Source organism: Lampris incognitus, chromosome 6 (genome assembly GCF_029633865.1).
Source record: "Lampris incognitus isolate fLamInc1 chromosome 6, fLamInc1.hap2, whole genome shotgun sequence".
Classification (NCBI taxonomy): Eukaryota; Metazoa; Chordata; class Actinopteri; order Lampriformes; family Lampridae; genus Lampris; species Lampris incognitus.
In genome coordinates this window covers 50,507,624-50,523,948 of record NC_079216.1, presented here as the reverse complement: position 1 = coordinate 50,523,948, position 16,325 = coordinate 50,507,624, and the positions used below count along the sequence as shown (strand labels likewise).

The 16,325-nt window shown below is 43.4% G+C and overlaps 1 protein-coding gene across 1 annotated transcript in view; it reads left to right on the top strand.

The window, feature by feature from the left end:
- Window positions 1-14,609: 14,609 nt before the first annotated feature.
- Window positions 14,610-16,325, top strand: part of zgc:101566 (Transmembrane protein 263-B-like) — a 34,790-nt gene continuing 33,074 nt past the window's right edge. Inside the window, exon 1 of the mRNA XM_056281944.1 lies at window positions 14,610-14,735. Within this exon, the coding sequence (XP_056137919.1) occupies window positions 14,730-14,735 (6 nt within the window). The 5' untranslated portion in view covers window positions 14,610-14,729. The remainder of the gene's footprint in view (window positions 14,736-16,325) is intronic.

Here is a 16,325-nt window from a genome sequence, read left to right as displayed (position 1 = left end):
AGCCTATTGTCGATATCCTTGGAGATGGATGACTGTACACTGCCCATATATGTGAACTGGTTCACTGTATTAAGGTGGGTGTCGTCAAAGATCATAGATGGAGTTTTATACTCTCCATGGGGTGGTGGCCGGTAAAGCGCTTCTGCCGGCCCCCCTTCTCCCCAATTGCATCCAGCCAATTACCCCACTTTTCCGAGCCATCCCGGTCACTGCTCCACCCCCTCTGCTGATTTGGGGAGGGCTGCAGACTACCACATTCCTCCTGCGATACATGTGGAGTCGCCAGCCACTTCTTTTCACCTGACAGTAAGGAGTTTCACCAGGGGGACATAGCACTAAGAAGATCACGCTATTCCCCCCAGTTCCCCCTCCCCCCTGAACAGGCACCTGACCGACCAGAGGAGGTGCTAGGGCAACGACCAGGACACATACTCACATCCAGCTTCCCACCCACAGACACGGCCAGTTGTGTCTGTAGGGACACCCGACCAAGCCGGAGGTGACACGGGGATTCGAACCGGCGATCCCCGTGTTGGTAGGTAACAGAATTGACCACTGCGCTACCCAGACACCCAGTGCTTCTGTTTTTCTTTTAAGTTGCCTCAGAGAAGTGGTTCTCAATGAGCTACATTGCCTTCTCTGTATGTGTTAGGAGGGCAATGGCAAAGAGCAGTTCAGTGATGTGTCTGACAGTAGTAGTCTTGGTCTTTGCAGATAAATGACGTAGTTTGAAGATACTCCCATCTGAAAGCTATCTGACGTAAAGACTAGGGGTGTGTCAGTGTACACGTTTACACGGAAATGAAACCATAACCGTTTAATAAAAATCCCTAACCGATAAACGTAAAGATTCTTTTTTGTTTTGATATTGTAGCGAATTCGGGGGACAACGCAACCGCAGAAACTACCGCGGCCGGGAAGCGAACCCGTATCGCCCGCACCACAGGAGACTTCGCTAACCGCTCGACTAAAGGGACAGACTCGCCAGCCCGCGGCCAGCGTGTCTACTAATCCATGCACGTTACAATATAATGCGTGATAACGTCATCATTCTTTGCTGCGTGACAAGTGCGATCGCGATTGAAGCATGAGGTGGCGGCTAGTAAAAATCTGCGAAGCCCCATGTGGGAGTTTTTTTTTAAAAAAGAACGGAGAAGGAAATAAAGTAAAATGCATCATTTGTCAGACAGAGCTGGCTTACAACGGGAGTACCGGGTCCATGGTCAACCACATCAGACTGAAACACCCGAGTGAGAAGTTACGGACAACGGGACAACAACAGACGATGCTAGCTTTGGCGAGGTGCTGTGACAAGGCGCGGGGTGAAAAGATAACCGACTTCATGGTGGAAATGGTTGCTGCCCTCGACATGCAGCCCTTGTCCATCGTCAAAGTTGTGGGGTTTAAGAGGCTAGTGGAGTACCTTGAGCCAGGTTACTCTATGCCCTCTAGGAAGCGCGTCAACACCAAAATGCTTAGCATTTCATGCATAGGCTAATCAAATGTCTATCAGAATATGAATAATGATGTCACATTATTGTATAGCCTAAAGCACAACAGGGGTTGTCAATGTCAACAAGGACTATTTTCAACATGAATGGATAAATAACCACAAAAGACATATATCATTACAGATGTATTGTAGCCTACAAAGACACTGAAGTTCGAGGTTGGATTAGAAAGCTTCTCAGCGGGATCTAATAGCACCGAAGGGCTTCGCGGAAGCGGTAAACTCCCAAACAAAACAAAACAGCAAGTTTCTAACGCGCACTCATCCAGAGATATTCGATCTTTTGTAAATGGTGTAGCCTAGTTGTGTCATACGACAGCGGTGAATCTATGGCATATTAAGGCTACAGCGACCTCTAGCGGTATAGCGCCGACATAATTTCAAAATTCACAGAAATCCCGAAACGTGTACACGTTTAAACGGCAAACATTGCACCGTGTAAACGTGTACAGATTTTAGTACACGTTCACAGACCTTCTGTTAGATCAGCCTTGGCCTCTTGAAGCTTCAAACTAAAAAAAAAAAAAGATGGAAAGTCCGCGGTGGCGTAGCGGTCTAAGCATCGGCTTGGTGTCGATGCAGTTGCCCACTGGGGACTGGGGTTCGCGCCCCGGTCTCGTCAGATCCGACTATGGCCGGACTCGATGAAGCAGCAATCATTGGCAACGCTGTCTTCGGGAGGGGGGCGGAGTCGGCTTGTGTTCGTCATGTGAATGCGTCTCTGTGTGTGTCGGAAAAACAGTGGTTCGGCTTGGATTCGCCTTGTCACGAAAGTGGGGAGGCGCTTTCCTTCGAGACTGCCGGCCGGAGAGATGCAGTTGGCGAACGCAATACGAGGGTGGGTGTTTGAATTAAAATAGGGATCAATTGGCCACTAAATTGGGAGAAAAAAGGGAAAAATCCGAAATAAATTAAAAAAAAAAAAAAAAAAAAGATGGCAAATGTGTGTGCAAACACAGCCTTGCTTAACCTCGTTGTTAATAGGGAAACTTTCTGAGAGGCTACCATTCTTATTTTACCTGGCCTTGCTGTCCTGTATGGAGTTGCTGGAGGATGGTGAGAAACTTGGGAGGGCAGCCTAGTCTAAATAGGATTTTCCAAAGTCCTCCCTGACTGACTGTGTCAAATGCTTTGTGAGTTAGATAAAGGCAATGCAAAGGCCCATATTCTGCTCCCTGCATTTCTCTAGGATCTGCCTCAGGATGAAGACCCTGTCTGTGGGTTCTCTGCCCTGACCTAAAGCCACACTGGCTTTCAGGGAGCATGTCTTCAGCAATGGTGGATACAATTCTGTCCAGAAGGACCCTAGCCACAATGTTCCCTGTCATAAAGAGAAGGATGTGTGATGACCCCTCCGCTCCACTAGGTGTGCCTGTGGTTTTGTGTGCTTTTCCCTGGTTCTTCTTGGTTTTGCAGGATCCTGGTCAGGGGCGGAGGGTCGTCCTTTTGCTCATAAGCTACACCTGGGCCTGGTGTGGTTTGCTATAAAGCAACGCTTGTCCACAGAACATCCTTCTTCCATTGCAGCGGCGGCTGTTTTGTTTTTTGCACACACACACGCACACGCACACACACACACACACCCATCCATACATGCTCACACCACTGATTACTGGCTACCACATTCATTCAGTTGTTCTTTATCATTTTGTGAATAAATATGCTTGGGCAAAACTGCAGAGTTGTCTGGTCTCCCATCTTTGTCACAGCCTATGAGCCGGGCTATGACAGATGATTACGTGGTGGTTGGAGCAGTCAGATTTCTAGCCTTTTATTTTTCTTTTTTTTATAAAGAGAGACTATCACTGCATCCTGATGGTCTTGAGATATGAGATCATGCCTTTTTCCCATCATATGGCAAAGAAGTCCGTAAGCCAGTCGGGAAGTGCATTACTGCCCTGTTTGAAAACTCCTGCTGGAATCCCAGTGATCCCAGGAGCTTTGTGAGGTCTTCGCTTGTTTATTGCAGATGCAACTTCTTCCTGGGTTGGTGGGTCATCCAGCTCTGACCTTGTTTTGTGTTTTCGATCAGATGAGCTCTAACACTGTTGTGTGTGTGTGTGTGTGTGTGTGTGTGTGTGTGTGTGTGTGTGTGTGTGTGTGTGTGTGTGTGTGTGTGTGTGTGTGTGTGTGTGCGTGTGTGTGAATGAGATATATAGAGAGAAAGACACAGAAAAGGAGAAGGTGTGTAATAGAGAGAGACAGGGAGAGTGAAAGAAAGACAAACAGAGAATCAAGGAACAAGCACAGAAAGTAAGACTACAGAGAGGGAATACAGAAAGCAAGTCCTGGCAAGTGAATGTGACACTTAAACGTGGCCTCAGACTCTGTGTGTGTGTGTGTGTGTGTGTGTGTGTGTGTGTGTGTGTGTGTGTGTGTGTGTGTGTGTGTGTGTGTGTGTGTGTGTGTGTGTGTGTGTGTGTGTGTGTGGAGAGAGGCTTCTTGAAAGAGGCTAAGACAAAGTACCAATTTGTGGTAGGTGCAAACACTCTCGGTACAGCTATCAGCAGATGAAACAACAACCTAACAAATTGTGTGTGTCACCAGGCCCTTCCACAGAAATGGCCGGGCCCCTGAAAAGGTCCAGTTAATGCCCCCCCCCCCCAAATCTGCTTTACTCTTATCAACGCATGTGCGTGCTTTCTCTCCCCTACTAAACACATAGACGTAAACTGAGAGAGACTTAGTAACAGGGGCTACATAGACATAGATACACTCACACACACACATGCACACACACGCATGCACACACATGCACACACACACGTGCACACACACACACACACACCAAGGTCAACAAAGATCTGCTACACTTACTCCGCATACGTATTTCTTAGTAGAAAATGCAATGTCTTACCTTATGGCTTTATCTTTTCCTCTCATGCAGCCATCTTCCTTGTCGTACTGGATGCAAAGTCCTTTATAATGTCTCTAAAGTCCATCTGTTTAGCCAGGTAACACACAATGGCAAGTATTGCCATCATTGCTTATATTTAGGATGAACATGATTATTGTTGGGCGGCACAGTGGTTAGCACAGTCACCTCACAGCAAGAAGGTCCTGGGTTCGAGCCCCGGGGTAGTCCAACTTTTGGGGTCGTCCCGGGTTGTCGTCTGTGTGGAGTTTGCAAGTTTGCATGTTCTCCCCATGTCTGCGTGGGTTTCCAAAGACATATAGGTCAGGTCATATAGGTGTCTGCCCGCCTGCTACCCAGTGACTGCTAGGATAGGCTCCAGCATCCCCGCGACCCTGAGAGCAGGATAAGTGGTTCGGATAATGGATGGATGATTCTTGCTGGCCCCCGTGCCCCCCCCCCCAGTGGCTGAGCCGCAGAAAGTGCCCCCCCACCCCCTTATGGGCGACGCTGTGTGTCACTGTGTGTTTGTGAGATTTCCTAAAAGAAAATAGGATACTGGTATATATATATATATGTTTGGGTGTGTCTTTGCCAACGCTGTCAATAGATAAGGAAAAGACTGTCTGATAGAAGAAGAAATGGTAGATGGCAAGCACATGCGGATGTTAGTCTCATGAGAACGTGTGTGTCTCTGTAGGTGTAAGTGTATCTCTGCATCTAAAGGCGTATGTGTGAATCTGCATCCAAAGTTTTGACATTTGTCTGTGTTTTACATTGCACCGTTTTCTTAGTAATATATCCAGTCCAGAGTAATTGTAGTACTCCAAACCTATACAAAAACCAAAACCAGTAGCTAAATATACAGTTGATCATGAAAGAAAAACCTAGCGGTAGCAGGTAGAGCTTGCAATTCTGCTTATACAGATACAATACATTGCAGAAGCATTATACCTGTTTCATGAAATACAGCTTGAACCAAATTCCACCTCAGATTAGCCAAGTCAGCAACGACCCCACCACCACCACCACCCCGGATCTCAGGGGTTTTTTTGCTCCTCAGTACTAAACTCTCTTTCAAATCAGCAGCAGCATACCTGTAAGGCATACACATTTCCCCCTGTTATCTTGCACGTAAGTGTGTGCAGGCGCACACACACACACAAACACACAACACACACATCTAGACCAGCTTGCACTGTTGTGTGTGCACGTATACACCCATTCAGCTTTTGCCTCATGTATCCCCCAATGAATGGCCCTGAAGCTTTTACTGAATTACTAATCAAACTGTCAAGACAAACTGTGTGTGTGTGTGTGTGTGTGTGTGTGTGTGTGTGTGTGTGTGTGTGTGTGTGTGTGTGTGTGTGTGTGTGTGTGTGTGTGTGTGTGTGCGTGCGTGCAAAACAGAGTGAATAGAGATTTGAGGACTTTAGGGGGTCATTCAATTTTAATTTCAAATGGGATTTCACTGTCTGCTCAGCAAAGCAAAGGCAACACCACTGAGCAGACTTTAGCTCAATTATGTGTCCATGGCATTTCTGAATGGTAGCTACTAGCTGAGAGCGAAAAACAGAGGAAAGTAAGAATGGGACATGATAGCAGATATCTTTGTCTATAAATTGTACCACATTCTCTCATCTTTTTGTCTTTTTGTTGACTGTTCACAGTTGGGTTCACAGTGGCATAAAGCCTAATTTTACTAGCAAAAGTGCACAACATACTGTTTTTTAAACACACAAACACACACACACACACACACACACACACACACACACACACACACACACACACATATATACATATATATAAACAGGCTTGTACTGTCCATTAAATAATTTACTTGAATCACTGGATTATTTTGCTCCTTATTTGCTGAGCACTTTTCCTTACCGTGGAGTGTTTAATTTAATGAAGTTTTATACATATATATATACTCTGATTGGTTGCTGTCCAACCGAAATTAGGGGCAACATAAATTGTATGTCTTTGATTGTTGAATCACATTAGCAGCTGAGTGCGCGACACACAAACTGCTATGTATTAAATCTTTTTTTCCTGCATCTGTATTGATATTCCGCTCCTCATTAGTTGAGCACTTATAACAACACCATTGACGGTTTCAGAAAAAAACTACATATATATATATATATATATATATACATACACACACACACACACACACACATATATATATATATATATATATATATACATATATCCATCCATCCATTATCTGAACCGCTTATCCTGCTCTCAGGGTCACGGGGATGCTGGAGCCTATTCCAGCAGTCATTGGACAGCATATATAATGAAGTAACCTCCTAGTATTCTTTGACTTTTTTTATTTATGAATTAAAATTGGCTGTCTTTATTCCATAGTCACGAAGTAATTTCTTTTAAGTCAGCTGTCAACTACTGACTTAAGTGGAGTCTTCAGTCTGTAATCAACAGCTGCAGTTGCAACTATTTATTGTACCATAATTTGCACAAAAAAATATGGTACAAACGTCTCAAAATCTAATAAATGTAATGACTGCCTTAAAATGGCCGTGTGGGGGGTTGTAATGGTTTTAAGGCTGAGCCCCTGTGACCACTCCCTTTTCCTCAGTGTGGAAGGGGTAAGATAGGATGAATAGAGAGACAGACAGGCAGATAGACTGACAAAAGGGCAGACAGACTGAAAGATAGAAAGACAGACAGACACTGAGTGATAGACAGACAGACTGATAGACAGGCAGGCAGACAAACTGACAGGCAGACAGAAAGACAGACTGATAGGCAGACAGGCTGATTGATAGCCAGGAAAACAGACAGACTGACAGGCAGACAGACAGCCTGACTGACAGACAGACAGACAGATAGATAGATAGATAGATAGATAGATAGATAGATAGATAGATAGATAGATAGATAGATAGATAGATAGATAGATAGATAGATAGATAGATAGATAGATAGATAGATAGATAGATAGATAGATAGATAGATAGATAGATAGATAGATAGATAGATAGATAGATAGATAGCTAGATAGACTGAGTGACTGACAAAAATAAACTGTACAACTAAACTCTTTATTCATGATAAAACTGTCCTCTCTTCCCACATTTATTGAAATTGTGCTTACGCATGGCTGGAGCGTTTCTCTAAAGCTATAAGATGTTTTAGTGGGCTGTTTCCATGTTCTGTAAATGTTGGAACAACAACATTAAACAGTCAGTGTCAATGTTTGCTCCTCAAATAACAAACTTCACAGATGCGTTCATTATTTTGTTATTAACAATTCTGATTATCTGTGAATGGAATTCATTTTAACATACGGTCATTGAAGGTCTGGGTTAGGGACCGAATAATTTGCGGGGGTGATGTGGTAAAAGGTTATATATATAAAGGCTGTTTACAAGTATGGTCAGAATTATTCAGCGGGTCAGGCTTCACCTTTGGGACGCCACCATGCTGCTTCTTTGCGTTTTCAGTGGTTCCCCACAGCATTTGAAGCTGTGTTTTGCGGTGCTCAATCTACGCCCGTTATAACTGTCCTAGAATCATAAATTATGAAGCTTACTTGCAGTGGTTTACGTGACTTACTATACTTCCCTGCTGACAAGTAGAATTACATCACATTAAATTTTGATCATCTCTCTGGACAAGCTGGTCTCTTGTAGCTATGTCATTGAGGGGGGATTTCATTAGTTAAATCCAGCCATACCCCACTCAAAACAGGTTGCCAAATATTTACAGATGCGGTTTGTCCAGCCCTCTCATCAGCAGAGAGATATAAATGTTGTCCGTGTGAAACACAACTGTTGACTTTTGAAGAAAGAAGTACAAAAAAGGCTTCAAGAACTTCAAACGTGCAAGTTCGCGTGGAGTTAATACCGATACAATCTTTACAGAACTCCATATTCAAGGTGAATGAAAGGGTTTCCCTGTTCTGCCAAACTCGTATTGTTTCCAAATGTGTTAAAATCCCTCAATTCTGGTGACCCACAAAACGTCTAATCAAACAGAGGTTCTACTCTAAGAATAGCACCAAGCCTCTCATTAGTGACCATTGAAAATGGATTTCTCAATTCTCATGGGGAAATTCATCCTCTGCATTTAACCCATCCCAACACACACTGACAGCCGGCGTGCAGTGCCCGGGGACCAACTCCAGTACTTCTTTCCATTGCCTTGGTCAGGGGTATTAACCCTAACATGCGTCTTTTTGATGGTGGGAAGAAACTGAAGCACCTGGAGGAAACCCACGCAGACACAGGGAGAACACGCAAGCTCCACACAGAAAGGACCTGGGACGGCCTGGGGTTCGAACCCAGGACCTTCTTGCTGTGAGGTAGCAGTGCTAACCACTGGGCCACCGTGCTGCCTACAGAGGGAAATGACTATTTAGAAGTTAAAGGTGGTGTTTGGTCACATATTGGAGGAGGTAGAGTGAGTGTGGGCATGTGTGTATGAAATGTACCTATGGCCAGGCTTGGAGAAATAAAGAGATAACAAGGCAAAAGAGGAAAGAGGCAGCAAGAAAGGTGTGGAGACATGGATAGAGACAGAGAGAAAAACAAGCTGTTGGAGAATAAGAGATATCAACAAAAAGAGACACAAAGAGACCACAAAACAAGACAGACAGAGAGGCAAATATGGATGGATTCACACACTAAAACTAATGTGGTGACAATGAACCAGAACAAGCACCATAAGTCACCACATGACAAACATAGGGAGAAATTTGCTTTTTTTCTGTTGTTAAACATGAACTAACCAAGAGATCTGGGTTGACTGGAGTTGTTTGTCCATAATAAATAGATGCCACAAGGAGAGAGGGGAGGAGAGGACAAGCAGAGAGGAAATGAGAGGAGGACAGGATAGAAAGATGAAGAATTAAGAAGAGAGGAGGCTCTGCTAGAAACAAGAGCTGTGGAGCTAAATCCAACACCATGCAGCTAAGCTCATTGCTGCAGGCTAGCTGTGGAGGAGGTCTTGGCTTCTGCTAATGCAGCGTTATCTTTAGACCGGGCTTTGAACATCACAGCCCACATAGTTTCACCACTGATCTGGAGATGTATTGTACCAACAAAGGCTCTGTAACACAACCCTTCTGGAACTTCTGCTCTCTAATGCAACAGAAATTATATTATTTTTGTCAGCCCAAACCTGGTTTTGCAATTTACACAAAAAATAAATTATATATATATATATATATATATATATATATATATATATATATATATATATATATATATATATATATAGTAACGACAACAAATAACTAGATTCGCTAGCCCTTGGCTAGTGGATCGGACCCTTAGTTGACTGGTTAGCGCAGTCGCCCGTGGTTCAGGTTACCTGGGGTTTGCTTCCTGGCTGTGACGGTTCCCGGCTGCCCCCTGAATTTGCCGCATTGGTGTCAGAAGTGGGATGGTGAGACCGTGAGGCCATTGGAAGCGCATGTGCCCAGAGGTGTACACCTCCCAAAGGAGGAGGGTAGTGTAATGACCACGAATGACTAGACTCGCTAGCCCTTGGCTAGTGGATCGGACCCTTAGTTGACTGGTTAGCGCAGTCGCCCGTGGTGCAGGTTACCTGGGGTTTGCGTCCTGGCTGTGACGGTTCCCGGCTGCCCCCTGAATTTGCCGCATTGGTGTCAGAAGTGGGATGGTGAGACCGTGAGGCCATTGGAAGCGCATGTGCCCAGAGGTGTACACCTCCCAAAGGAGGAGGGTAGTGTAATGACCACGAATGACTAGACTCGCTAGCCCTTGGACAATGGGTCAGACCCATAACCCAGCAAACATGCCCGTGCGGGCCCACTGTGGGTAGGTGTGGGTTTACTGTGGGGCAATGTGGGCAGGGGTAAACCCGCACTAATCCCACATGGGCCCCATGTGGTTAGCCCATGCGGGGCCCACAGTAGTTTTGCCCTTTGAGGCCCCTATGTGGGCTTATTGTGGGCAACCCACTGTGGTCTTGCCCACAGTAAGCCCACCTAGGCCCTCTGTGGGTTAGCCCATGCGGGTCCCACAGCAGTGTTGACCTTTGAGGTAAACCCCCTGTTGACAGTACAGTTAAAACGTTTTAAGATTACAACTGCTTTAGGGTAAGCGGTACTCAAACTTTTTATTTACCGCCCATGCCCAATACTGCATATAGTCAGACCTCTGCAAAAATGACAGTAAAATGTAAACAAGTTGTCCAAGGTTTTTTTGTTTGGCTGTCAATAAATGTCACTAGCATATCAGGTACACATGGGGCACTATGGGCCTGTGTGGGACCACTGCTCCCAGCCCAAAGTGTGGGCATACTATGGGCATGCCGCGGGCCCACAATGGGTCCCACTGAGGGCCCACTCTGCTTAGTGTGGGCAGCCCACACTCAGCCCACACGCTGCCCACTGGGGCCCCACCAGGGGCCTTTAGTGTGGGGCCCACACGTGCCCCACATTTTATGCCGGTAATGGGGCCCACACCCTCTGTTCCTGCCCGCAGTGGCCCCACATGGGCCCCAAAGAGGCATGTTTGCTGGGAAGTTGACTGGTTATTGCAGTCACTTATATATAGATACATATCTATATCTATATATAGATATAGATATATAGCTAGATAGATATTGATATTGATATTCCAATCCTCATTGGCTGAGCACTCTTACCAACACCATTAACAGTTTCTAAAGAAAATATATATAAAACTTTGTTAAAAAAGAAACACTCAACGATAGGAAAAGTGCTCAACAAATAAGGAGCAAAATAATCCAGTGATTCGAGTAAATTCTTTAAGAGACAGTACAAGCCTGTTTCATGCCATAAGCAATCATCAGCTGTCAATAAAGTTACACGAGAAAGAACATACCATTAATTGCCTCGTCATGCACATCACGAGCACAGCGCCCAATGGAGAAGGGAGAGGTGCTTACATTCAAAAATTCAAAAACACGTGATCGCTAACGGTCCAGTATGGGAGGGGGGGTAATTTTTCTGTTCAATCAATCAATCAATCTGTTGGCATGATTTATTTATAGTTACAAAATAGGTGCTTCTATGTCTGCAACTGCTGCAACTCTCCACACCTCTCCTTTCCTGATACACTTACCATATTTAAAACATACCTCTGTGCATGCTGCTACATTTCCATGTTTACTGTTAATTTTAAATTTAATGTTTGATTTTAGTTTAGTGTAAATTTAAATTTATTTTTCTCCAACCTGTATACCCTATGAATTTTAGCTTACTTTTAGTCTATTTTTAGCTATTTTAGCTTTAGTTTTAATTTCCCAGGCTGGCCTGTAAATATTGTCATTCTGTTATGTCATATTCTTTAGCTTATTTTGCATTTGAACTGATGCCTAATCATTTCATCACCAGCACTGCCTGCCACACTGCATTGTTGTGCATTTGACAAAGAAAACAACTTGAAACAACTTGAACTTGAAACTAACTCAACATACATTTTACACTGCTACCCGAGTTGACCAATCCAAAACAACTCACAGCTGGGGATTAATTCTCAGTTGCCAGTCCAATCTAAAAGGACCTTATTCCTGTATCCATGAGGTCATTGTCCTTCCACAGCCAGACACACATCAGTCCTATAATGAGCTTCAGATAGTAACCTTAACTAGCTTCAAGTGTGGGGGCCTCTGGTTGGAGCTGGTTGTAGTTCTCTCAGTGAACACCAGGGAGAGTCAGAAATCAGGAATTGTGCAGCGCCAGTCCTTTCCATTCCCTGTCAGTCCCCAAGCAACTTTTAAGGCTGTTGTATTGTTTTACTGGGTTGAAACAGGTCCCCACTGCGCAAATGCCCCTGTCCCACTAAAAGGACAGTTCTATGAAATTAAATTTAAAATGGAAATTAAAAATCAAACAGCAGCTTAGTTTTTTGTTTTGTTTTGTTTTTGTTTGTTTTAATTTATTTATTCTAAGAGCACGTACTGAAATCAGATTGTAAAATGGACAAAATTCATGGATGCCACTTGGGCAGGGGAGATTTCAATCTTCAAAATAAAAATAAAAACGGTGAATAAATAACTCAATCAAATAATTACAAAGCAAATTTCTTTTCCCCATTCATGTGACAGGGAACATAGATGAACGTGTCACCTGGCAGAGTTGAACTCATACTGTCAAACATTAAAACATTGATTGGGGTGAACACTCAGGCAAATATGGTGGCTAACAAAATGTATTGAACAGGACCAGGATGGGTATCATGATAAAGGTGGGGATAGAGAGATACTTACAGTACATCAGGTTAGGTAGCACTTATTAAGAGGTGAGGAAATGTATAAAAAAAAACACACTCTCCCACAGATAAGTGGCCTTGTGCCCTGCCAGCTGTTTGGGTAAGAAATTAACACATTTATTCTTGAAATAAGAATGTAGTTAAGGTGTGCAATATTGAAATCCCGTATGTGGTCAGGGACTGTGGGACCATGAAGGCAACAAGCAATAGTTTTATCCTACAGGGCTTGCCCAAGAGTTGAATCTATGACCTTTTGCATCTTTGGCAATAATACCAATAGCAACACAGGACAACATTTTTTTTGACTTTTCACTTGTCAAACTCTTTCCCAACTTGATGACTTTTCCATCTTGAGCAAGTGTACCACCTTTTTGGCAGAAATTATGAGTTTTTCCACATGTAAGAACTGCCACTCAGCTTTCCTTATAAGCCACTTCTAAATAGATATAAAATTAGCAGAGTGTAAATGCAGCAATGACCCAGCAAATAATACAAATAGATGAGATCAAGTAATAAAAAAAAACAGAAAAAAACAAAAAAAACAACTATGGGTCATCTCACCTGAAGCAAATGAGAGTAAGGAAAATTCAATGTTTGCATTTGAAGTTGGACACACTGCCATAGTATGACTTGTGCACTCTGTCTGCACGTAATACTGAGGGCAAACGGTCATAATTTGTGGACATTGGTTCTCTTGCCTGCCACATCGGCTCAATCAGCGGCCACTTCACTTTTCTTTTTTTTTACCCAATGCACATTTTTTACCTGGTATAAAGATCAAATTGTGTGACAAAACCTCGAACTGAAAAGGGTTCCCACTCTTTTACAGGAATGATTTTCTATGATTTATGCTTAGGTATAGGTCTACAGTGACAGCTTCTGCTCACGGAAGGTTGTGTTATTCAGTATTATCAGTAGAAGCCTCAACAGTAGATAAATGAACTGTGTAATGTTTAGCTGGTCACTGACCATATCCCCCAAATTTCAATCACCGATGTGTAATCTCAGTGTCTAAAACATGGCTAGTAATATGCAATCTCAGCTAAAAACAAAAAGTCATATTTTTAAAACTTGCATTAAAAATATGCATTCTCAGCACATAGAAATAAGACTTTGTAACCTAAATTTACTTTTTTCCATGATTGCAATAATATTTCCAGGAATTTGAATCAATTTCATCATTTTCCAGGTGTTTTCCATGACTGAAAAGCTACTCCATAAATTTCCAGATTTTCCAGAATGCGTGGGAACCCTGTGAGCAGGCACTGATAACCCATTTCCTTTGAGACAGGCTACCACATCATGATTTCATTGTCATTATCAACGCACATTTTCATTTCGTTTCATTATTATTTATTCCGCTCATGGTAATGTACAGTGCCAAAGAGAAACAAGCAATTCATGATCAAACACAACTCAATTTACACATTCCATAATCGAAAAGGAGCAGGGAGAAGAAAATCTTATTTTGCCTGCCCTTTTGAAAATCATCAGACGACGTTTTAATCTATAAGAAAGAGTTTTCCCACTCAAAAGTCTCTTTTGAACTGCAAATTTGAGAAGTACTGCAAATTAAATATTCAAGAGTTCAGTGTTTAATCTGGGCAAAGGTTCATCCATTGCATGCATGTCAGAGTCCTATCGATACTACTACCCTGCAACAAATTAGGGCACTTGAATTGCATCTTTGGATACTTTCAAACGTATGAACATTACTGCTGTATTATGAGTTTTATCACACGTATCATTATATATTGCGGACTTTACCTGGCCAAAGAAAATGCTTCTTTAAAAAAAAAATAAATAAAAAAAAAAAAATCGAGATGTATTTAACTCTATCTGCTAGACTGTAGGTGAGAATTTCATTTGGGGATCGGAAGCAAATCCACGTGACTCTGCTGACATCGTGTGGCAGAATTAGTCATTACAGCAAACGGTCTCGCCACGTCATTTCCGTTTAGAACGTCAGCGAAACGCTGCAGAAATATAGGCGCTCTACCAAACATTTACCGCCGAGTATAATAAATACCTGTCGCTTTTTTCAGCCAAAGAGTTTTCACCGTCCCTGTCAAGCGGAGCGGAGACTGCAGGTGTCAAGGAAGACAGAGGAAGAAATAGAAAAGCAATGAAGGTGAGTTGGGGGGGATGGGGGGTTGGGCCTGGATGTTGTTTTTGTTATTGTCATGACGATGGTGAGTGACTAGCCATATTGTTGACGATCCAACATCCGCAGCCGTTTGTGACGTTTATCCACCGAACTGTATTCAACAGCACAGTCTTATTCTAGGCGCCTTTTGGATTCTGAGAGATACAGACCAAAAAAAATCCCGTCGGAATCTGTCAGCATCGTCTCAACTAAACGGGACACATCAACTGCCCCCACCCCCATCGGCTTATCCGTTACCCCTTTTCGCAGTTCGAGGGTTGGTTCGGAGTCGGTGCCTCGTCTCAAACCAGTTCTTCGCGTTTCGACAGCCAAAGAACTGGCTCTCGGAATGAAAAACTGGTTCCAGAGCGGCACCAACTCTTTGCTGGGCTAGAAGAAAGAAGCTCTTATGTCAGGGGCTGGGGGCGGGATCATCGTGACCGACAAGACCAATAGGGGACGCATTACTCAGTAGCATCAGCTCTGCAGAATAATGCATGCACCCCTTAACAGGTCAAGTCCATTTTATTTGTATACCCCAATATCACAATTTACAAATGTGCCTCGGGAGGCTTTACAGCATCACGACACTCTGAGTAATGACGCTTCAAATCAGAGTTTGATAGGAATCAGATGGTTTTATAAGCACATACTTTATTTGATCGACTTTGACAGGGTGAGTTTGAAACCCCAGATTCATTTTTTCCGCGTTTAAAATCCTCAGTTTAGCATAACTATCTGAAATCCTATGTTTAAAAACACATCGACGAAGAAAACCTAAGAGTACGCTCTAAGAAATATTGAGTCAAATAATGAATCAAGTGAAACTTTGTAAATCTCAGACCAATCGCCCCACAGGGGAACAAGGCAGATAAGCACAGGTTCCGTTAATTTTATTAACGTGTAGTGACGTTTAAACAAACCATCCGTCAACAGGGGAATAAAAGCCTCTTTTCTACGAGACCGGTCTCACAGCTCCGGCCGTCTCTCAGCGGGGTCTGTGTGCGTGACTGGCCAGCTGGTCGCCGGTTTGGGGAGCTTCTCAACTCCGAAAGCGTTGGAGCAAATTTTCGATTCGCCATCATTTTCGTAAAACTGCTGATATTCGGAATCTCCACAGCTGATTTCTCACCTCAAAAATGCTCAGAAGTGAATTTTATGATGAAGTAGCTTACGAAAATTGTTTAAAAAAATCGAAATCTACACAGTTGATTTCTCGCCTCATCTTCGGACACGTATCTAGTGACGCAATGACGTGGCTCTCTAGGCAGTTCTCGCCCGTGGAAAAGTAAAGCGGTTCTTAGACGGTTCCGGACTAGCACTAGCTCAGAGCTAGGACTAGGTTGGGGAAAAGTGGGTAACTGAAGTGCTCATGCAAGCCCCACGGAGCAATTGGAAGTGAAAAAACATGAACATAAGTGAAAAAACATGAAGAAGTATCCGTCAGCCATGTCAAGCGACACGTGCAGGTGATAACAACGTGTACAACATATTCGTGATAACAGCATTAAATGGAGTATTTAAAAATGGAGACTGCGATGGCGTTGATGATCCTTATTAATCTGCTGGAACCTG